The sequence below is a fragment of the Suillus discolor genome (genome assembly GCF_016758755.1).
Source record: "Suillus discolor strain FC423 chromosome Unknown F5147scaffold_65, whole genome shotgun sequence".
In the NCBI taxonomy this organism is placed as follows: Eukaryota; Fungi; Basidiomycota; class Agaricomycetes; order Boletales; family Suillaceae; genus Suillus; species Suillus discolor.
In genome coordinates this window covers 139,258-160,506 of record NW_024541312.1, presented here as the reverse complement: position 1 = coordinate 160,506, position 21,249 = coordinate 139,258, and the positions used below count along the sequence as shown (strand labels likewise).

At 48.1% G+C, this 21,249-nt stretch overlaps 7 protein-coding genes across 7 annotated transcripts; 5 read left to right on the top strand and 2 right to left on the bottom strand.

Moving 5' to 3' along the window:
* The first annotated feature begins 1,099 nt into the window (after positions 1-1,099).
* On the top strand, positions 1,100-2,210 carry F5147DRAFT_367962 (signal peptidase 22 kDa subunit). The gene is made up of 5 exons (XM_041429409.1): positions 1,100-1,344; positions 1,429-1,502; positions 1,623-1,699; positions 1,767-1,879; positions 1,943-2,210. The coding sequence occupies exons 1-5, from the start codon at positions 1,202-1,204 to the stop codon at positions 2,070-2,072; spliced, it is 537 nt and encodes a 178-aa protein (XP_041288575.1). The 5' UTR covers positions 1,100-1,201; the 3' UTR covers positions 2,073-2,210.
* A 701-nt stretch (positions 2,211-2,911) lies between these two features.
* Positions 2,912-4,016, top strand: F5147DRAFT_367957 (uncharacterized protein). The gene is made up of 4 exons (XM_041429408.1): positions 2,912-3,213; positions 3,263-3,661; positions 3,724-3,799; positions 3,853-4,016. Exons 1-4 carry the CDS (start codon positions 3,037-3,039, stop codon positions 3,855-3,857), a joined length of 657 nt encoding a protein of 218 aa, XP_041288574.1. The 5' UTR covers positions 2,912-3,036; the 3' UTR covers positions 3,858-4,016.
* A 43-nt stretch (positions 4,017-4,059) lies between these two features.
* F5147DRAFT_747466 (uncharacterized protein) lies at positions 4,060-4,730 on the top strand (the record flags this gene model as incomplete). Its single annotated transcript, XM_041439955.1, has 2 exons — positions 4,060-4,358; positions 4,556-4,730. 2 exons carry the CDS (start codon positions 4,060-4,062, stop codon positions 4,728-4,730), a joined length of 474 nt encoding a protein of 157 aa, XP_041288573.1.
* Positions 4,731-5,747: 1,017 nt separating this feature from the next.
* Positions 5,748-7,752, top strand: F5147DRAFT_714988 (glycoside hydrolase family 18 protein). The gene is made up of 6 exons (XM_041438516.1): positions 5,748-5,928; positions 5,993-6,370; positions 6,430-6,517; positions 6,577-6,722; positions 6,780-7,422; positions 7,479-7,752. The coding sequence occupies exons 2-6, from the start codon at positions 6,210-6,212 to the stop codon at positions 7,647-7,649; spliced, it is 1,209 nt and encodes a 402-aa protein (XP_041288572.1). The 5' UTR covers positions 5,748-5,928; positions 5,993-6,209; the 3' UTR covers positions 7,650-7,752.
* Positions 7,753-8,122: 370 nt separating this feature from the next.
* Positions 8,123-10,940, bottom strand: F5147DRAFT_714986 (magnesium transporter NIPA-domain-containing protein). The gene is made up of 15 exons (XM_041438515.1): positions 10,787-10,940; positions 10,607-10,735; positions 10,529-10,553; positions 10,443-10,475; positions 10,368-10,396; positions 10,210-10,314; positions 10,135-10,162; positions 9,947-10,073; positions 9,772-9,892; positions 9,671-9,722; positions 9,577-9,624; positions 9,517-9,522; positions 9,434-9,457; positions 9,351-9,379; positions 8,123-9,297 (listed from the first exon to the last, which is right to left on the bottom strand). The coding sequence occupies exons 1-15, from the start codon at positions 10,886-10,888 to the stop codon at positions 8,266-8,268; spliced, it is 1,890 nt and encodes a 629-aa protein (XP_041288571.1). The 5' UTR covers positions 10,889-10,940; the 3' UTR covers positions 8,123-8,265.
* A 200-nt stretch (positions 10,941-11,140) lies between these two features.
* On the top strand, positions 11,141-17,215 carry F5147DRAFT_367873 (uncharacterized protein). Its single transcript, XM_041429407.1, has 6 exons — positions 11,141-11,223; positions 11,285-11,578; positions 11,690-12,815; positions 12,863-13,020; positions 13,072-14,711; positions 14,765-17,215. The coding sequence occupies exons 2-6, from the start codon at positions 11,390-11,392 to the stop codon at positions 17,094-17,096; spliced, it is 5,445 nt and encodes a 1,814-aa protein (XP_041288570.1). The 5' UTR covers positions 11,141-11,223; positions 11,285-11,389; the 3' UTR covers positions 17,097-17,215.
* F5147DRAFT_367869 (glycoside hydrolase family 2 protein) lies at positions 17,215-20,850 on the bottom strand. Its single transcript, XM_041429406.1, has 12 exons — positions 20,596-20,850; positions 20,409-20,545; positions 20,150-20,353; positions 20,041-20,103; positions 19,274-19,990; positions 18,919-19,221; positions 18,706-18,865; positions 18,596-18,653; positions 18,525-18,542; positions 17,751-18,477; positions 17,481-17,694; positions 17,215-17,428 (listed from the first exon to the last, which is right to left on the bottom strand). Exons 1-12 carry the CDS (start codon positions 20,783-20,785, stop codon positions 17,334-17,336), a joined length of 2,886 nt encoding a protein of 961 aa, XP_041288569.1. The 5' UTR covers positions 20,786-20,850; the 3' UTR covers positions 17,215-17,333.
* Between the last annotated feature and the right edge of the window lie 399 nt (positions 20,851-21,249).

Sequence of the window (21,249 nt, the reverse complement as noted above, 5' to 3'; positions counted from 1 at the left end):
TTTCATGAAACACCACCTGCACGTCAACTTGCGAGCTTAATCAAAAGACCTGCTATCACCATCTATGAAAGATCCGAGTAACCCTGGAGCATTCCACATGATGACGTGCTCACATATCAGCAATTGTATGCGGAAATGAAGAGCTACATCAAGTGCCCATGGAAATGCAGCCACTATGGTATTGCCCCACGATCATATGATACGGTCGAAAAGGAAAAAGACAAGCATGACATCAGATAAGATGTTTGGTGACTTACGACACGCTCTAGACACCTAACTGGTCGAGGTTCAGGCGCCGAGACTAGGCAGAAATTGACAGTAATGATACGTACGTTTGGTGGGCCCATCATAAAGACGGTGTTGTGAAGGGCCTGGACTGGTGGCGCATCTTCTGAATCAAACAGCTAGAGACTAGAAGGATATAAACAAATAGACCAAACTAAATCCGATACCAGGCAGGGCGAAGATGTGCATTTGTGGCAGTATAACAGCGCCCATGGCCAGAAGTGGGAAGATCTATGCTTGAGTGGGACAAAATGTCCTGGCGGTGTGGTGCAGGCGATATGATTGAAGCCATGTTGGAAGCATGTGACAGCGCTGGTTTGTTGAGTTCTCCAGGCATCGATCGAGGATGCTGTCCCAATAATGGCAAGGTCATGCACCAGGCATCCATGTATGGCATGCAACATTTTCGTACGAACATCGCCCGTTAATTACCTTGTAATACACCGAACCCCCGGGTTCTAGTAGGGACTTGCTGCCTGGTTGTATCCTAGTCACAATCAGAATGAGGCCGTAAATTGATTAGAGCAAGATAGCGTCTGACAGCGGTGGTAGACACTCAGCATGATACATATCCTTATATACGCCTCACCGTTTCATAAGACAAAAAAAACTGCAGGAACGTGTTTTCGAACGCACTTTGCATCATGCACTATCATGACGAAGTTCCAATATTAATGTATAATGGATTCAGGTTAGCAACATGAAGTGAATTGCGGGGGCACATGTTGTATAATTCGTTTACATTGAATTGAAGCTTCGAATGATAAAACCAAATAGCCAGAAAAGGAAATTATGGTATTCATACGTGTTTGCTCAGACGTGACGTCTGTCTGCCGTGGCAGCTACTCGTTTGTTCCTTCACTTGAAACAGTTGTCATATTCCAGCTTCTTCATTCTCTTGCGCGCGCACTACAGGATGCACAGCATTTACGCTCGAGCGAATGGCATATCCGGTCTTTGGTCAACGTGTGTTATGGTTTTGCTTGGAGCTGTAGCTCTTTCCTCTTTCCTCTTCAACGCGGATTCTAAGGGTAGTCTGGATATTGTCTCTTTGAAGGTGTAAGTCACTCGATTTCTTGCGTCAGCCTGAGTCTTGCCTTCGTCGTGTCTCTCACGTCAGTGACTTACCTTGACATCCCTCAGGTTCCACTCCAAAACGAGACGTTATCCTTTCAGAAATGAGGAAATTGGTTTTGTTAAATTTAACCTTTCGGCCGGTATGTATTTTTCATCGCGATGACAGCGGAAGAGCCTCACCGGGGATCCACCACTTTCCGTCGCACAATCGCGGTTTCTTATACGTGATTTGATTTTGCGATCGCTGCGTCTTGCTCTAGACTTGACGCCACTTTTTAACTGGAACACGAAGCAGTTATTCGTGTACCTTGAGGCCGAATACACAAATGCACAAGGGGTAAGCAATTTACCATTATAGCTTCATGCATACGAGCGGGGGAGATTTGTCTGATGCACTTTTGAAGGTCAACAATACCGTAGTTATCTGGGATCGCATTGTACGGAGAAAAGATGATGCCACGATCGACATTGTACAGAAAGAAAAGTACAAACTTCGCGACCTGTCGGGATCTTTCAGGTGAGTCAGGATCCGATGACGGTGGACCACCCCATATTGTTTTCATGCTGATGACTCGGATAGCAACGTACATCCCGCCCAATATTCGCTCAAATATAGTGTGATGCCGTATGTTGGCGTGCTCACTTATGGAGAAGCTGCCCGTACGACGGAGGCTATCGACTTTCCTGATGCTCGAGACTCTGTGTCATGAGCGTTGATTTGCCAATTTGGACTCCACATCAGCTTGATTGGAAATGACTCAGGATCTAGTTACATAACTACATCCCAGTCTTGAACTACGAGATGATTTCTGAGAGCACAATTTATGGAAAGGCCAGGCAAGTCGTGTATGTATACTGGAGGTTAGGAGCGGTCTTGTGATCTGAGTATCTCAGCGAGTCGGAGAGTTACAGCGAGCGTAACCATACCTCTTGACCAACCCGTATTGGAAGTTGGAAGTGCGATTTTTCCGGTGAAAAGTTACCGATGGGGGTAACTTCCTCGTTGTTCTATATAGTTTCGGTGACAATAATGCTAAGCGGACCGCAGGTAAAGGCGTGTCATGTACTCTCAGTACTTACAGTTGGGAAGAAGGGTCAGCGCAAGTCTGACAAAGCTAGTGCTTCATGGGAAAACAATGGAAGGTGCCAAGATAGAGTATACGATCGGATCTGTCGCGATCTGCTCCCTCAGTTTTACACTCCTCACGTCATCAAGCTAAGGTTTGTGCGATCTTTTTAAAAAATGGATGGTTTAATGAGCTTGATTAGGGCGATGAAAGGACTGCAGCTAGCTGTTGTATTTTCATTGATATGGATAACATGAAATCCTTTGAAAAATGGAGAAACGCGATTGTGGGTCATTTTGCTTACGAGAATAATTACGGAAACTGATTCAGACCTGTTGCTGTAATCGTTGACATCTCTCGTCGTCTGACTTCGAGCCTGCCAGAGGCGTGGGTTCCTAAACTCAGCCTAGCTTAGTATAAACTGGCTGCAAATGAACCCGAAGTTCTTATGTTACCAAATACGCAATGTACCTTTTTCAGTGAGTCTTAATATATATAAAAGACACTCACCGCCTTCAAACTGGAGATTTATCCCCTGCCGTCAACTGACCTTCCGTTTACACAAAACATTCCCCCGCAACCATTTTGCTTCCTTCACTCCCTCTACATGTCTTCTGTCTCCACTCACACGCCTTCTGAACACACTCGATATTGGCACTATCCCCAACCAAGCGCATCCAGCTCCCAAAACCCTATACCCTGTGACGCGCAAAACCAATCATCTCATGTGACATCTAGGCCATCGAACCAATCTAACGGTTATGCAGAAGGTTTTGATATAAGTGTAGGTATTTTTGTCGTCTCCGATCATAGTTCTCTCAACTCGATGCCAGGTCAAAGTAAAACGAGCATTTACTTTTGAAGAACTTCAATCAGGTGCATACTTCAATTCTTTGGACGAATCAGATCTCCAGTTCTTTGGAATGTATGGTCAACCTGTTCTTATCCCGTGCCCCGAAGATTCGGATCAAGGCGGCTGGAGCTTGCAAGGCCAAACCCACATGCAACAATGCGGCGATTCCTCACCGTGCATCACTACCGCCCAGTATACTCCTCATACCAATCCATCCTCATTTCAGATCTCGAAATCATACACGCTAGTCGATTCTCTCGGGCAGTTATCCACTTCAACCTCTGCACGAGCACCCATTGGTACACGTGTTTCTGCTATGGCTCCTGCAGCGCATAGTGGCGTGAACCACATCAAACATGAATCCAGTTTGATGCAACAGGTGAATCGTTTCTATGAAGTTACGCGTGCTCTATTTTTGACAGCGTGATTATCATTTATAAGGCCTTTGTGGACTTTGCAAATCCGTCGGACCTCCCATCATCGAGTCCCCGCCTGCGTCATTCTCGACGATCAGCTTGTGCGTACGAGGAGGCCATCCCGATAGGGACACTGAGTCCTATGTCTCATGAGACTGAAGATATAAAGCCAAACCTCGCAACACTGGATGACGAGCCGCCTATGGATCACCTACCATATCCGCCACCCGTTCATTCGGTCCCTCCACGACAGTTCCAACCTTATTCGCCTCAGGATACAATGTCAGAATCTCCCTCTCCGTGCTCCCCTCATAGCACAACTTTCCTGCCCCCTTCGCATCGTGATGCATCAGAAGCCCCAATGACCGTCCCTAGCCAGTCTTATATGTTTGTCGAGGTCGAATCATCCACTCCCGCATTCATACATACGAACCAACAACACTACCACTCCCCAAACGAGTCTTCTTCTCACCCTCATGGCGGAAAGACGGGATCCCCTTATCAACGTTCACCGTCCCCGAGGGGGGCATTACGGATATCGCCGTCACCACACCCCAAACGATCGATGGATAAGAAACCAGCGCTTGCATGCTTATTCTGCCGAGGCCGGAAAATTGCGTGTGGCCCACCCGTCCCGGGTAGTAAAGACAGGACATGCAAGTGAGTATCACGGTCCTCTGCCCATTCAGGAATGTACTATTATGTGTCCCTTGCTTCTTCACGCCTTATCGGCGTGGTAATGATTTGCCGGTTTCGTGCGATTGATTTCTTAATTAACACCACTCCTGTTCGCTGATATCCGCGCCACCATCAATTTATTTCGACATTTGGCTGACTTTTATGTCTTTGTTTCTCAGTCAGTGCGCTCGTAGGCATTTGAAATGCGAGTATCCACTAGAGTCGCGTCGGGGAATGAGGAAGCGCCGGTCGCTGGTTCCCCGAGGAAGCGGTTCTCCGCCACCCGAAAGCAATGCAGGGAATCCAAAAGTGATAAGGCCGGGTCGAAAACGATCTGTGGACAAACGGCCATAGTCCTCGGCCTCTGATCTCCTTCTTGAGTCATTTACTTGGATATTTTATGCCGTCTGTTCGCATTACTCATCGCCGTAATGGTGTGTGTGTGAATCCGTTATTGTATGCTCGTCATGTGCATATTCGCATGTTGTCGTCGCTATGCTTTTGTCGCTTTCGTTCCGATTTATCCCATTATACCTCATGTATTCGGTCAAGGCTCTTATTTGGTTTACTGTCTCGCACATAGCCATCATGTAGCTACATGGAAGGACCTGTGCTCCTTTGTGGTGGTGTGATATCCGTCTGGTACGTCGTCGACGGCTGACTCGAACATGAGCGATTGACCTAACATCTGGTGTGAATCACCTAGACTCTTTCCGCATAATCTTCAGCTACCAATTAGGTAGCCAACAGCTGGGCTCACGAAAGATCATTTTGGGGCTGTGACGAATTCACAAATTTTGGCCCCTGTCACCGGAATTCAAGCTGCCATGAGGCTGAAACGCTTTATCCCCGAAACACTAATAAGAGCAAGTATGTATGTTACTCGCACACGAGCTCCGGCTCGGAAACCCACAGGATATTCACTGTACCGGACACCGGTAGTATCGAATATCATTTATTTCGTTACTATGTACCACCATATAGGCGACACATAGCATCAGAAAGTCCATTTAGAATCACTGCGCGGACTAACATTTTCTGAAGGCAAGACCATATTGATTCACCCGGATCTACGGGCCTGGGCCCTACTAGTCGACGTACGCGTGAATTGCTGCGACAGCCTGGAGTACTTCTGGAACACCACCAGAAAATTACAACATCATGATAAACTGAATGTAGCAGCTTTGGCCCGAATCAGCTGCCAAGGCGCATCAGTTCATATAAATATTTCCAGCCAGGTCTGAGAACAAAACCCACTTCCCCTATCATTAGTGACTTGGACTGCACAAAAATACAATGTGGCTGTGCTAAAATACGTGCTCAGTTCGTAATACGAACGCCGACACTCGGAGACTAACGTCGATTTGTCGAAATGATACTCTAACGATTGCGAGACTGTACCGAATATCTCGACCGCGACTAGGCTGCAACGAGTCGTGGAAGATCGCTTGCCAAGAGCTCGTACCATTTGAAGCGAAATTACATGACTACTAAGGTTCAAACCGGGCCGTTTAATCACTGGCTCAAACTTTGAAGTGTGGTTTAGAGTTCGGTGAGCACTTCAACCTGAGGTTCGATTTTACAGTTGTTCGAGTGTTGATTTTACCCTGTACAAGGTACTTCATGTCGTCGCTGCATGTCATCGCGAGCAATATTTTTTTTTTCCAATCGGAGAAAAGAAAATGCACTGTTGAGACATGATGGCTTCTCTCGGGTGCAACTCTGCACCGCGACCTACTCGGATCCCAGCCATGGCTAAGTCATGTATACATAAGTAATGGGTTCATCGTCGTTGCGTACGGAAGCCCCGCCTTTTCAGTGTTGTACACCATAATGTTCAAGTTGCTGAGGCTCGCGGCCCCCCTTACGCTCCTGTCTTCCGCTTATGCATCCAAGGTTGCTGGCGCGTGGTATGCTGGCTGGCATGCTACCAACGGATACCCGGTGTCCAATATCAGCTGGGACAAGTACAACACGGTGTACTATTCTTTTGCGTAGGTGGAAGCTCCCATTCTGTGACAGACCTATGACGACGTTGATCGACAATCTTCAGAACAACCACTTCAGATGTGAATACTATATCACTAGAAGGGTCGAATGGCGCGTTGCTTCCTGTCTTTGTGTCAGAAGCACATGCACACGTAAGATTGACAACTCGTGTGCGTGTTTGATCGCTGAGCCAATGATTGGGACTTGTCAGGGTGTTAAAGCCCATATTGCCATTGGAGGTTGGGGTGGCAGCATTTACTTTTCTTCTAACGTCGCAACAGCGGAAAATCGCACTGCATTCGTCGACACGGTGCTAGATTTTGTCGGAAAATACGATCTAGATGGTGTCAACTTTGAGTATGTATGGCAGTTGCATCCCATCGATATCATATCCCTGACCCACCTTTAATTTAGCTGGGAGTATCCAGATAAGCAAGGCATTGGCTGTAATATCGTCAGTTCTGATGACAGCGCAAACTTTCTTTCCTTTCTCCAAGAACTTCGCGAAGAAAGTTGCTCGAATCTCACCATATCGGCAGCAGTATCTTTGACGCCATTTCGTGATTCCACCGGCAATCCGTCGACTGATGTCTCCGCCTTTGCAAAGGTTCTTGACTATGTTGCTATTATGGACTATGATGTTTGGGGTTCGTGGTCCTCTGCTGTTGGCCCTAACGCCCCGCTCGAGGATTCCTGTGCGACCTCGTCTGAGCAACAAGGCTCAGCTGATTCCGCAGTAAAGGCTTGGTCAAATGCAGGCATGCCTGCTGATAAGATTGTCCTGGGTGTTGCATCATACGGACACTCTTATAGCGTCAGCCCCTCTGATGCATTCGTGTCGGGCACGAAGACGCTAGCCGCTTACCCCGCTTTTAATTCAGCTAATCAGCCCGTAGGGGATGCATGGGATAACACCGGGAGCGTGGATTCCTGCGGTAATTACGCAGGATCCGGAGGTACCTTTGACTTCTGGGGACTGGTCGACGGTGGCTTCCTCAACTCGGAAGGTACGACTGCCCCTGGTATCTACTCTCGGATTGACTCGTGCAGCCAAACGGTGCGTACACCCCTTGAAAAAAGAACTGCTTTTGTTTCTAATGAACTTGTTGTCAGCCCTACGTTTACAATGAAACGTCCGAAGTCATGATTTCCTATGACAACGCGGATTCATTCACGGCCAAAGGCACGTTCATCAAAAACACTGGACTGCTCGGATATGCTATGTGGCAGGCCGGTGGAGACTATAACAATATCCTCGTTAATGCTATCAATAGCGCTGTGTAGATTAATTCGCCTTGTTCCACAAGTATACCCACATACCCACGTCCTTCTTGTTGTCTTCTGCCATGTCATAGTTACCCTGTGATGTCAGTTCCAAAATACCCCGAGCGATGTTCCGAGACGGGAAAGAATCCGCCACTAGGGTTGGTGGTTTATCCAACATAACGGACTGCTAGGTTAAACCTCAAAAAGAAATAATTTTGGGTACTTACATGATTTGGACAAAGTTGAGTTTGGTTAGCTGACTAGTTTGGCTAGTGGTCAATGTATTACCGAACTCTAGCAGACCAACAAATTTTTTGATCAATCATATCACAATACGGTTCAAAAGATTTAGTGTACCGACTTGGCTATACTTACTTATTGCAGGATGGTGGAACGTATATAGGAAAGTTACAGCCATAGCATAATAATACGGCTTTCGTCCTTCAAGTTGTTCGCCACCGGCGATGTTCTGGAGATTTGCAACTAATGTGTCACGATATAATCCATCTCATCTCATTCATCCACCGGCATTCAGAAGCTGATGGCGCACAGAAAACTCTACATGCAAATAGATACAACAACTCAATCAGTCCAAGCTGCCTAATAGCAAGCAGTCCATCTTTGACCATACACATCAAAACCATGTCTTAGATCCAGGCTTCACCAGTCTGATTCCCTGGGCTGGAGGTGATGAACCCTCTTCCTCTTCCTCGGACATATCCTGCACAGGCGACTCCCGCTCCCACAAGCTTCTGCTCTCTTCTTCATCATCTACACCTTTTGGATATCGTCGCAACTGTCCCGTTGAAGAGCTACGTCGTGTGCGTTCCGTGGGGCGCGCATCCTCCTGGTTTCGGTAGCTTTGCAAAGGGTTATTTAACAGCATGTCAGACGATGGGGGGAATGCGGTCATCGCGGGAGTTGTCGGGCTTTCGAATGGATCACTTTTGATTGGATTGTGGTACATTGTAGACACGGTGGGTGCTGGTGGTTCATCATTTGCACGCGGTGGTACAACTAGGGACTGCGAACTACCGAGCGTGTCGGTGCTCGGTATTGGAGGATACCGGAATGATGAATTTGACGGTACGGTGTGCACGGCGTTCCTGTGCTCATGCGTGGCATCTGCATCTCCACTACCTGGCGGGCGGTACGAATGTACGAGATCTTGCGATCCGAATTTGATGGCTGTTCTCCGCGGGCTGTATGGTGTTGATCCAGATGAAACCGACGACGCACGATCTGTCTCGGACAGCCGCGGCACAGGGGCATCATATAGCTGATGACGTGTCAACCCATCATATGCGTTATTCGCAGGTGTGGAAGGTAAACCATCTGGACGCGCTCGAAGAGAGGAGCTTGCGTGCCTGCTTGATTGGCTCATCGTCCGTGCTGAACGGGCGCGGATGATGCTGCTCATAGTGCCGAACGTGCCACGCAACGCTTCGATGCCGGAGTTTTCCATACCGGCAATACCCTTCTCCTCGGCGTCTTCCGTGGATGCGCGAGAGGCTTGAAGGAGCATGGTGGACCGGCGATCAAGCTTCAACTGCGCAGGGTCAATCTTGGACATTTGGAGGATCGTGATGCCGACGCATATTGTGAGGAAGGCCAGGACAAGGGTGAGGATTTGCGAGACAGAGGAACTGAGCCCTTGGAAGAGGACCTGTAACGATGGGTGAGTAATCAGGGGGTATTGATAATTGTAGCTGCGCGCACGATGGTTGTGACCATTGAGCAAAACGAAACTGTTTGAAGTAGTTAGTGTCAATCAGTGACGCGATTGGGCACGGGTCACGTACATAAAACGTAGTACGTGGGCGTTACTGTGATAGTTTAGTCAAATCAGTCAAGCAGTCGGTGTTAATGGGAAAACAAACTTTACCCATAGCTGCCAAGTGTAACACTTGAGTCCAAGCACACATATAATTATTATTTCACTCACCAGTATTGAATAGTGCAAGTGCAATATTCAGGTAATAAATTTCCGTCACTGCCTTGCGTTAGTACAGCGAAATGAAGATATATTGATGACACACATAGTGTAATCACTACGAAAACCATTAAAAAGTATATAAACCAGTGCGTGAACTGTGGGACCATGAAATAATGCGACGTTATGATAATTACAACAACTTGCCTGATTGACTCCCATAACGGACATGACTATGGCTGCACCGAGCCCGGTCGTGACACTCACACTGATGCCGCCGATAGTGCTGCACACAGATATATACCAGAGCATGTTGTTCTTGCCATATCTAAAAAAGAAAGGATAAATGAAGGGAAAAGAGAGCATGTTAAACGTGACTGACTTGGGTCCAAAGTAAAAGATAATAGAGAGGGCAATGGTAATCAGGGCAGATATGTAAGCGAGGAAACCTGGTGCCAAGAAGAGTTTCTGAAATGCCTCTATTTCACCAGGTGTTTGCTCTTGTGGGCCTTGTGCACCAGAAATAAATAAACTTTAGTATATATGGTACTCGTTCAGTGTAATGCTCACCGTTGAGAGCAATGATAGTGGAACCAATCTGGCAGACGTTGGTACACGAGAAGACGAGGAATCGGTGACACTTACAATACAGAGGGCACAACCCAGCCATCCGAAAAAGGTGAGTTTCTCGTTGAGAAAGATTGAAGATAGGATGGCACATATTACAACAGATAGTGCGCCCATAGGAGTCTGTGACAATTCATGGTGAAGATATGATAGAGAATGAGGTGTTTCACACGCACCACAACAAGTGCTTCAACAAATGCATATGCTTCGCAGGATCAGCATAAAATAGAGTTAGAGTTCAAGTTACATACCAACAAAATTACACAACTCTCCACATATCATCACTTGGGGATTCGCTTGTTATGCACAGCACAAGTAGCAGGACACGAAAACTCACTTGTCATGCCTGTCCACCATAGTGGCTTTGATAGCAAATATCAATATCAGGCTGAGGGGTGGCAGGGATGACTCTTACAGATTTGAGGTACGCGACACCTTCGCCTGCTGCATGCCCGGCCTGCGAGCGCAATAGGCCCTTCTTCTTGAAGACAAAACTAGAGCCAATCAACAAGCCACTCGTTACTGCGAGTATTATTCCGACGATCTGGGTGAATGAACTAAGGCTGAGCAGTAAAACCTAGAATAAACCGCCTACTTTAAGGCTTGAGGGTAATTGAATGGTAGTGCTTGAACCAGAAGCAGTGGCGGAGGACGTCGCAGACGACGCCGAGGATGAAGCTATCGTTGTGGAGGACATGGTCGTGATGAAACCCGCAGCAGTGGTTGAGCCAGCAGGTCGTAGTTATTCTTGAGTTGCGATGCATCATTCTCTCAAAGCCAAGCCCCGTCGGCCTGGACCGAAACCGGGGTAACATACCATTTATGGATAATTGGCCTCCGGACCGGAGAATTCCGGCAGTTACTCCGACGGGTGTTGTAAGGAACCCAAAAAGGAAGGATTATGGGGAACGGAATAATATTAATATCGTTCTCGGGCAGACGCCTGTGCAAGGCTGTTGGGTAGTTTGAAAGTCCTGGGATCCAGCCCGTCCTGAGCTGGGAGTCCTGTAATTAGTCTCGTTACGCTTTTCGGTGAGAAATTTGTCCTCAGTTTCTTTCTGATCTTCATCTCTGTTCTCTTTTATCTTTCTAGTGACCCACTCTGAGTCTCAGGTCGACGCTAGGTTTACCAGCACGCATCCTCCAGCTGGGAATCACCAAATAGACTGTCTGGCCAGAAGCCACTAACAATTCGCTCATGGATATCATTAACCGTCCTTCGAATGACTATGGGTCTGACACGGAGTTGATTCTTTCCGAACCATCATCTTCTCTGGAGCAGGATGCCACAATTCAATTCTCGCATCAACGTTTTGTACCCTCAGACTTTCTGAAACCAGAATCTGGGGACCATCCAGAGATCGCCCCCTTTCTTACTGAAGAGCCTGTGAGTCTTTCTGCCCCCTCGTGATCCACCGCGTGCGTCAGGCGCACCGTATCTTCCAAGGCTTGTCTTTGATGTCTTGGCGAACAAAATTAAATATTCCTTTCTTTCTAGCTTACTTCGCCCAGCCTTATCAAACGTTCTCTGGGTTTGAGCAAAGCATCGTTCTCGTCCCTTACCTCTTCTCGGCAAGGAAGTTCCAGCAACATCCTTTACACAAACCGTGGAGGAGCCGATTCACAAATCCTCTCAGACTTCTGTGGTCAGCCGCTTTCCGACTTCTCCTTACGTGAGCAGGGAAGTTCTAGAGGAAAAATGAAGAAGTTAACCGACATCCTCAAGAAGCGCAGCCGGGGAAGGCTCTCCTCAGACACAGGCTCGTCATCCCAGATGGCCTCAATTTCTTCCTATGCCTCCGCTTCAACAGAAACTTTCATGAACCCCTTCGTACCATCTCCCTTGCCAATACTCAAGAAAGACAAGAAAGAGAAAGGGCGACAACAAAAGGCACGACCACTTCCCAATGCACCAAGTCCTCCATTGTCCCCCGCAAAGGGTGATGAACTGATGAAGATCGACCTTGAGTCCCTTGCACACATGGAGGGTATCGTCAATACGTCCCTTTCTGGGCAGAATATTGCACCATGCAATGTTTCTCCATCAAGTATAATTGATCCAAGCGTTGCCAGTACTTCTGGAAGTAGCTTCCAGCAACCCCCATCACCCACACTCTCCACTTCCTTCGTGTTCAGCAATCCGTTTTCTTCCACTTCTCCTGCCAGCAAACGAAAAGCTTGCATCGACTTTCGAAAGCTGTCTCCGAAGAGTTTGCCTCCTTTAGTTGGACCAGAGGAGCTGGATGTGTTTGGAGTTGTCTATGAAACACCTTTGTGGACCGCTCCAGAAAGCTGGGCTGTCGAGAAGGACGGTGAGGAGGAGGCAGATGTAGGGGGCGACTCAAGCTCTGAAGAGAGCACGAGAGATGCCACATCGTCTTTCAATAGCTCGGGACTTAGTTCGAAACGCAAATCCCGTCGGAAAAGCAACCACCCGCGTAAATTGCCCTCCCGCAGCAACGACCGCGTCCGCGTTAGAATATATCGTGCGGACGGATCATATCACGTTGCCCCAATCTCGATACACTCCACCGTTGCGGAGCTCACCCCGTCGCTTAACCAGAAGCTATTTGCGCACAAGGAGCGTGAGACACATAAACTGTACCTCAAGGAGAGGGGACGAGGTACGTCTTACCACTGTACGCTTGCTTCTGTTTCTCACTGTTGTCAGAGCGTGTATTGGCACCTACCGAGAGGCCAGCTGCCATCGTCATTCGCCGATTGGAGCAGGCTGGATACGACCAAGCGGATAGTCTTACTTTTCTCGGTGCAGAAGACATGACTTTCCTTATGAAATTCGTTTATAAAAGTCAACTCCTTGGCCCAGCAGTAAGTTGTCCAGGGAAAATATTATGATCTGACTTGACTCCATGCTTTCAGGCTGAGGAGCTTACATTTGATGCATTCGACCTGGTCGACCTGACAGGCTGTAGTCTACCCACCATACCCATCGTCCTCCATCAAAACGCTAGCTCGATCGTGTACCTCAATCTCTCACGTAATCCAATGGTCGAGATACCCCTGGATTTTATACAGTCCTGCACGACCCTCCGCGATCTCAAATTGTGCAGCATGGCGATGAAGAAAGTGCCTCAGAGTGTTCGGCATTCCACCAGCTTACATCGACTCGACCTATCATGTAATCGCATCGTAGACTTGGACGATGCTGGTCTCGACCGCATACCTGAGCTCTCGAGCTTGAGACTTCAGAATAACAGGATAGAGCAACTGCCCTGGTATTTTCCCCGCCTCAAGTTTCTGAACTTCCTAAACATCTCAAACAACAAGTTCGTGAATGTGCCTAGCGTCATCTGTCAGCTGCCTTGTCTTGTTGAGCTCGATATGTCTTTCAACATGATCACTGAACTTCCTGAGGAAATTGGTCGCCTCACTACTCTCGAGCGCCTGATTTTGATTGGGAATCAGGTGATCAAGTTGCCCGAAGAATGCAGAAATCTTGTCAACCTACAGTTACTTGACTGTCGAAGAAATAATATATCCGACATTTCCATCGCCTACACCCTACCCAAACTCCAAATTCTCTATGCTGATCATAATTCTGTTCACGCCCTTCATCTGTCCATTGGTCCCAGTCTGTCAGTTCTGGACGCCTCCCACAACGATATCACATTCCTCAAATTCGCTCCTAGCTCTCCACCGCAAATATCGCACACCCTCACACTACTCGATGTCTCCTACGCTAAACTTTCCTCTCTCGATACATTCGATTTCTCTCAGCTCCCTGCCCTTCAAACTCTGAAACTTGACCACAATGAACTCCGCACGCTCCCAGACACCCTCGGCGATCTCTCCCATCTCATACACCTTTCCTGTTGCGACAACAAACTCGTCTCTTTACCCTCTACTATCGGCCTCCTTCAGCGCCTAGAAACCCTCGATGCTCATAACAACAGCTTAACGGAGCTACCTGTATCCCTCTGGAATTGTGCATCGTTAATCCATATCAACGTTACCTCAAATCTGCTTGCTAGTTGGCATGATCCTCCTGGAGATAATTTGGTTGCACCGGCACCATCTGGAATAACTCTCGAGATCCCCTTATCATCATCAGCCGGTCACACTCCAAGAAAGCCCTCAAATGCTACATACACCATGTCAATACACAATGCACCTGGTCGGGCACTCCCCCCCCTCGCTTACTCTCTCGAGCGACTCTCCATCGGAGAGAACCGTCTGACAGAGGAAGCGATTCCTCCGCTCACCATCCTCAAGGAGCTCCGTGTCCTCAATTTGTCCTTCAACGAAATTCAAGAACTACCGTCTGCCTTTCTCCGCAATCTTCAGCAGCTAGAGGAACTGTATCTTAGTGGCAACCAGTTAACGAGTATCCCCACTGAAGACCTCGTGAAAATGACAAGATTGTCGGTGTTGTTTTTGAATGGGAACAAATTCCAGACGCTCCCCGCTGAACTGGGCAAAATTCCCAGTCTGACCATCATTGATGCCGGCAGTAACCTGTTGAGGTACAACATTCACAATTGGGAATTTGATTGGAACTGGTATGTTTTGATCGTTTGAACGTAGATGACTGGTTTGCTCACGGCGCCGGTAGGAATTTCAATTGTAACTTGAAGTACCTTAACCTGTCTGGGAATAAGAAATTGGATCTCAAGCAGAACAACGGTGGAAAACGCGTGGTGGATGAACATGGAAGGGTGCTCTCCGACTTCTCTCGACTATCTCAGCTTCGTGTTCTCGGGTTGATGGATGTCATGACCACTTTTCTTCCCAATATTCCCGAAGATTCTGATGAACGACGTGTTCGTACTTCTCAGACGGAAGTCAACGGAATGTCATATGGCATTGCTGACACCATTGGGAGGGATGGGTATCTAACCACGCTCGATCTCGTCCTGCCCGAGTTCGGAGGGAAGAAGGACGAGGCACTGTTCGCAATGTTTGGACGTACTAAAGCTCTTCCCGGAAACAATACGCTTTCGAAGTACCTGCATGACAATTTCGCTTCTGTCTTCACCGAGCAGCTTCTTCAGTTGAAAAAAGACCAGAAGGGGGAGCGAAGGGATGGCGTATCAGATGCATTGAGGCGCACGTTCCTGAAGCTAAACAGACAGCTCCACGACAAGCTCTACGCGCAGCCATCTCGTAAGATGTCCCAAGTCAGCGCATCTACCACCGGTCCTTCTGGACCAGATTCTTCTTACCTCCGACAAGGGGCCTCTGGCATTGTTGTTTACGTGGTCGGCCGAACGTTGTATGTTGCTAACGTCGGGCATTCCCTTGCTGTCATCTCGAGCCAAGGGAATGCACATCTCATTTCCAAGAATCACGACCCTTATGACCGGGATGAGGCAAGGCGTATCCGGCTTGCAGAGGGTTGGATATCGCCGACGGGACTCATCCATAACGAGGTTAATACGTCTCGAGCTTTTGGATATTACCACGACTTTCCAGTTGTCAATGCGCGACCCGACATCCACGTTCGCCAGCTAACCGAGCTCGATGAGTTCGTGATCATCGGCAACCGTGGATTATGGCAGTATATATCCTACCAGACCGCAGTCGACATTGCTCGATCGGAAGCTGACCCAATGATTGCGGCACAGAAGCTACGTGACTTCGCCATAAGCTATGGCGCGGACGGAAACACCATGATCATGGTGATATGCGTCTCCGACCTCTTCCGCTCTCGACAGCCCATAACAGACTCTCTCGTGGATCCAGATATTTACAGCTCTATCAATAAAAAGAGGGCAGGGAAGAAAGCAGATATCGTTGATCGCACCATTGCTCGCTTGGAAGGAGAGGTTTCACCGCCCACTGGGCATCTCTGCTTGGTATTCACCGACATTCGAAATTCAACACAATTATGGGAAGCAAATGCAGGCATGCCCACAGCAATGCGTATTCACAATAACCTTTTGCGACGACATCTTCGAACTTGTGGTGGTTACGTTGTCAAGACGGAAGGCGATGCATTCATGTGCTCCTTTCCGACTACCCTTGCCGCGATGTGGTGGTGCCTCATCGTTCAACTGAAACTTCTCCACGAACCCTGGCCGCTGGAGATATTAGAATGCCCCGAAGGTAAAGAGGTGTATGATGAGCATGGTCAGCTTCTTGCACGTGGACTCTCAGTCCGCATGGGGGTTCACTGCGGTACTCCGGTGTGCGAACCAGATCCTATCACTGGTCGGATGGACTACTTTGGGCCCATGGTCATTCGGGCCGCTCGTATCAGCGGGATCGCACTGGGTGGGCAAATTATGTGCAGCGCCGACGTCGTTCGTGAGATGAATGCCAAGATCTTCGAGAATGGTCAGGACACAGAGTATTCAGAGTTTCAGCCAACACAAGCTATCGAGGCGATCCGGCAAATGCAGATAGCTCTCGTCCCTGCCGGGGAAGTGAAATTGAAGGGGCTGGAGATTCCGGAGATGGTTTCCCTCGTCTACCCAGCAGCCCTTTTAGGCCGTCAGGATTTAGATGCATCTGGGTCGCATTTGAGCACATCCACATCCACAGCCCGAGTCCAGCTGAGCATTGCTCAAGTTAGAGACTTAGCTATGCTATGTCTGCGTATCGAAGCCCTGACTTCGGGCCGTATCTTTCGTCCTCGCCTCGAACAGAAGGAGTATGTGTCTGACCTTCCATTGGACCCTCTCTCCGACGAAGACGTTTTGGAGCCTTCGGTGATGTATGGTGATCCGAACTTGCTTCTTCCCCCGATGAACGAGAAAACATCTGATCTTGAGATCATGATGCACCTCGATTCGCTTTCCTTACGGCTTGAGAACGCTGTTGCATGTTTAGCTCTCAAGAAACTATCCGACAAATCCTCCGCCATCGTGACAGCTCTAGAAGGCCACGAGGGTATTGACGAACAGACGCTTCATTTAATTACTTCATTGTTATCTCGATGTTGACCTTTTATTGTGATTTCTATGTCCTTTTCATTCCTCAGCTGCATCACTGTACTGCATTTGCATTCAACCACGTATATATTACCCGCACGCCCTTGTTATGAGTATTAATGGTCTGTACAATTTTTATACCAGTTCATCTCTGCACTACCGAGGGTAAATAACATTCATTCGGACATACGGTTAATCGTGAATAACCTGGTATTTTGCAAAGTACATGATTTTCCGGACTACGCCTAATTAAATATGGGTGTTATTCCACAACGACCTCACTACGAAGTCGGCAGGATCAGGACTTTGGATGGTCGCAAGTTCCACGCTGGATATGAATTGGACTGAGGGATTGCAATGAGCTATGCGATAATGATATCGGGCAATCAGGCTTACCAGTGCGATCGATACCAGGAATGAGGTAGTAACCATTTGAAGGAAGCCCAGTCATAGGATCGAGGAAGTACCCAACCGTCCCTGAGGGGTGATCAAGCCACGTCCAAACACCTACGCCACCCTTGGCAGATAATGTGAACGTATAGTTTTCGCCTGCGATCACAGTGATTTGTGGGTCGACGAGGTTAGAGTAGGCGAGCGACACCGGAGTGAACTAATGGACAAAGTACTGATCAACACTTGTTCATACTGGAAACAGAAAGGACATACATAGGACTCGCTGGTCACAAGCTTGTTATCCACAGTAGCAGTTACGTTCATCAGGAGCCAGACGTCCTTGACATTGTGACCATGGGGCAGGATAGCGTCGAGGCCGGTTCCCTCATAAATGAGCGAGTTGTTCAAAGTGGGGATGGAGAATGGCGTGGTCGTAGAGCTGATTGTATTTCCACTCCAGTCATACCATGTCAATTGCGCGGTACCGTCGACCGTCTCCCAGCGGTCAGACGTAGCTAATATGGTAAGCGACTCATTCCCTGCGAACCAAAAGGGATTGATGATGACAGGAGAGTAGACAGTCGCCAAACCGTACTGAAGAACTTTCCATCTTCCAGAGTATTCAATAGCCGACCAACTGACACCCTGCCAGATGTCGTTGAGTTGCCAAACCAAGCTTCCGAGGTTGTTCTCGCCCAAACCCGCACCACGTCTGTACCATGCGATCTCGGCAACCATATTCATGGACTGGAAAAGCTGAGTGCTCCAACACCATTGGGCAAAGGTCTGGTTTGAGTCCGAAGTTCCAGGAGTGGGAAACCAGAGCTCGACAGCAGCGGTCATTTGGTACTGGCCTTGAGGCGCATTGGGGTTCGGCCACGAGAGATTGCCAGCAGAAGGATGGTGGTCACGGGACATCACGACAGAGGAATTGAATGCGTAGTCTTCGGGATTCTCGAGGACCTCCTTCCAGCTGTAGAACGAGGGCATGGAGTGGAAACTGTAACAGCATTAGTGTGACTCCTTTCATCAATTACTGGTGCCCACCCAAATTCATTGACAAACCTACAGTCCTCTCTTCAGTCCGACGGTGTAAAAGGTTTGGTGCTTGGACTTACCGACCAACAGGGTACGTCGTCAGATCGAAGGCCTCCGAGGCATTGTAGTTATATCGTTCTGTGATGAAGGTATTAGAAAACCACCAGATCAAGACTAACTGAGAACACACCAGTATTCCCATAGATATACCCTGGGGTGCCATTTGCAAAACGAAGGACATATGGATCAAGACTTAGAACACCGCGAGTTGTTGAACAGTCGGTGTACGGAACAGAGTTCGTCTCGGAAAGCACGATATCATGCAGGTAATCTTGGAACATGTAAACGAACTGTGGGGCAAAAATCAGTCAGCCAGTTTTCTTTCCACAGTTAGATTGCAGACCTCATCCAGGTAATGCGTGCCATTAGCAAGGGAGGCGTTGGCTGCCATCACGATACCCTCAACTTCGTTGCCACCGGCCCATTGTACATTACTTGGGTGCCTGTTAACCCTTCGAACATTCTGACGCACTTCAGGCTCGATGGACTCCAGCAAGAAGTCGTTAATGGGGAATAGTGAATCGGAGAAAATGAGCTCCGACCACGCAAGTATACCGAGCTCATCGCAAAGACTGTAGAAGCTATACAACCCTCCATCAGTTGCAGCATCGGATGGCTGATAAATGCCGCCACCCCAAATACGAAGCTAGGGGGTTCATCTTTAACTAGTCTTTCCATGACTATAAAATTTGTGATACCATGTTTTGCCCGCTCTTGACAGCACTCTCCAGGACCCAACGAACTGCCTCAGGTTTGATGCGCGAATAGAAGGGGTCGAAAGGTATTATGTTCGTTCCTTTGCTGTAGAACGCCTTTCCGTTGATAGCGAAATGCCATCGGTCACCGGGAGTAATACCTCGCGATATAATCTCCTCTTCGGAATAAGGAGTTTGCAATAGTTGAATGGTGCGGAAGCCAGTAGTGATGGTCTGAGTGATCGATTCAGCGCTTGGCCAATCGCCCTGACCCGGAGATGGGTCCAAAGTGACGGTTAGGTTGTAGAGCTTGGGGTTACCAAGATCGATTGGATACCATCTTTCAGGAGTATTGTCTGGAATAGACCAGTTGACACATAGGTATATGTTCTCATTGGCGTTGGCAGGAATAGGCCCAGGATTCAACGGCTCCGATGTGAGGTTGAGTTCTGGGATGGACAGAGTGATAGTCGGCTTCTCGAACGATTTGATTGAGCGAATGGCAAACGTAACGTTGATAATCCAATCTGCGGATTGATCAGGGGCAACAGATGGATTTTGGCCGTACTTGTAAATATCGAGAGAAGTTTCATCCAAAAGGATAGAACTGCTCGCCACAGGGCATGACGTAGCATTAGAAGCTGGATCTCGAAGCTCAGACTCAGAGAGTGTCACAAGGTAGGCCGGTTTGTAGACGCCACTGGGGACAAAAGCTGGACCCTATTGATATTTAGAAAGTCGCATACATTGAAAAAAGTAATGAGGCACACCCAATCCCAGCCGAAGTCATCATTGATCTTGCGGATCCACACACGAGCGTTAGGATACTCGTACTGAATCAAACATCAGAGGTGTTTGAGAGACAAACTGCGCGCATACATTATCCGAAGTGGACACCATTGGAGTATTGGGAAAGTATTCAGCATCTGGTCGCATTGTTACATTCAGTCCGTAATACCACGCGCTCTCGAGCGCGATCGTCAGGTTATTCTCTCCAGGAGAAGAACTCAAGTAGTCTGAGATGTCATAGGTGTAACGCCGGAACTGGTTGTTGACCCAAGCCACGGGGTGGCCGGCAAACGTCTAGGTCATCGGTGTTAATGCACAAATAAATTTATACGTGAACATCACCACAGACAATGTTAGCAATGGTGTCGATTCCATAGAAAATAAGGAGTGTCTTTCCGGACGTGTTACTCTGGTAAGTTTGAGTGAATGGAGTCAAGTCCGCGGTGTACGTCCAGTTGTCGTTGATGACCCATCTTTCTGTGAACTCTGCGACGAATGAACGACAGAATAATTGATTGATACGTTGCACAACATACCGTTGATACCAAGCAATGGGTCATCAATGATACCAGCCTCGAAAAGATCAAGGTGAGCCTGTGAGGGTAAGGAGCCGGGTATGACAATAGAACCATTCTGGTTCTTGAGCGTCCACTGTAGCTCAGAGAGGTCAAAGACATGTGCAACAGCGAGGGTTGACGCAAGGAGCGTCCAAAGAACAGAGCCCATTATGCAAGCGATTGGGGCACATCGAAATGTTATGGCTTTTACATAGTACTATTAATCTAGATTCTAGCACCACATCAACATTGACAACAATTTGATCAATAAAAACCATGCCGACATGTGTCACTTGGTGTGACATGCTCCAAATAAGGCAGTCACACAATTGAGTGTTGGCAGTTGCAGTTTCGAGTCTTCGACCGCAACCCCCGTGTACTTTGTCTTATTTCAACGTTCTTCTATCACCGCAGCTGCTTCCTTTCCAACAGCTTCATTCGAATGTGTTTATTCGGTAGCCCCCGAGGGAGATTGGTTTTGCAGTAGTTGCCTCCTGTACATTTTTCCCGAGCGGGTACCTCTTGATTCAGCACACACTAAAAACAAGCCGTCCTACTATCTCCTTCAGAACTATCTGACCCTATCACGAGAGTCACAAACAATGCGTTTCTCCTCTGCAACTATCCTCGCCG

Coding starts and splice junctions, on each gene's coding strand:
- F5147DRAFT_367957 (XM_041429408.1), top strand. CDS start 3,037: ATGTCTTCTGTCTCCACTCACACGCCTTCTGAACACACTCGATATTGG. Junction 3,214..3,262: donor CAGAAGGTTTTGATATAAGT/GTAGGTATTTTT, acceptor ACTCGATGCCAG/GTCAAAGTAAAACGAGCATT. Junction 3,662..3,723: donor AATCCAGTTTGATGCAACAG/GTGAATCGTTTC, acceptor ATCATTTATAAG/GCCTTTGTGGACTTTGCAAA.
- F5147DRAFT_367962 (XM_041429409.1), top strand. CDS start 1,202: ATGCACAGCATTTACGCTCGAGCGAATGGCATATCCGGTCTTTGGTCA. Junction 1,345..1,428: donor GATATTGTCTCTTTGAAGGT/GTAAGTCACTCG, acceptor GACATCCCTCAG/GTTCCACTCCAAAACGAGAC. Junction 1,880..1,942: donor GACCTGTCGGGATCTTTCAG/GTGAGTCAGGAT, acceptor TGACTCGGATAG/CAACGTACATCCCGCCCAAT.
- F5147DRAFT_714988 (XM_041438516.1), top strand. CDS start 6,210: ATGTTCAAGTTGCTGAGGCTCGCGGCCCCCCTTACGCTCCTGTCTTCC. Junction 6,518..6,576: donor TGTCAGAAGCACATGCACAC/GTAAGATTGACA, acceptor GGGACTTGTCAG/GGTGTTAAAGCCCATATTGC. Junction 7,423..7,478: donor TTGACTCGTGCAGCCAAACG/GTGCGTACACCC, acceptor ACTTGTTGTCAG/CCCTACGTTTACAATGAAAC.
- F5147DRAFT_714986 (XM_041438515.1), bottom strand. CDS start 10,888: ATGTCCTCCACAACGATAGCTTCATCCTCGGCGTCGTCTGCGACGTCC. Junction 10,554..10,606: donor GTGTCGCGTACCTCAAATCT/GTAAGAGTCATC, acceptor TTGCTATCAAAG/CCACTATGGTGGACAGGCAT. Junction 9,380..9,433: donor GCCCACGTACTACGTTTTAT/GTACGTGACCCG, acceptor TACTTCAAACAG/TTTCGTTTTGCTCAATGGTC.
- F5147DRAFT_367869 (XM_041429406.1), bottom strand. CDS start 20,785: ATGGGCTCTGTTCTTTGGACGCTCCTTGCGTCAACCCTCGCTGTTGCA. Junction 19,222..19,273: donor TCAAGAGCGGGCAAAACATG/GTATCACAAATT, acceptor TGAACCCCCTAG/CTTCGTATTTGGGGTGGCGG. Junction 18,866..18,918: donor GCACGCATTACCTGGATGAG/GTCTGCAATCTA, acceptor TTTGCCCCACAG/TTCGTTTACATGTTCCAAGA.
- F5147DRAFT_367873 (XM_041429407.1), top strand. CDS start 11,390: ATGGATATCATTAACCGTCCTTCGAATGACTATGGGTCTGACACGGAG. Junction 13,021..13,071: donor GTCAACTCCTTGGCCCAGCA/GTAAGTTGTCCA, acceptor CCATGCTTTCAG/GCTGAGGAGCTTACATTTGA. Junction 14,712..14,764: donor TGGGAATTTGATTGGAACTG/GTATGTTTTGAT, acceptor CGGCGCCGGTAG/GAATTTCAATTGTAACTTGA.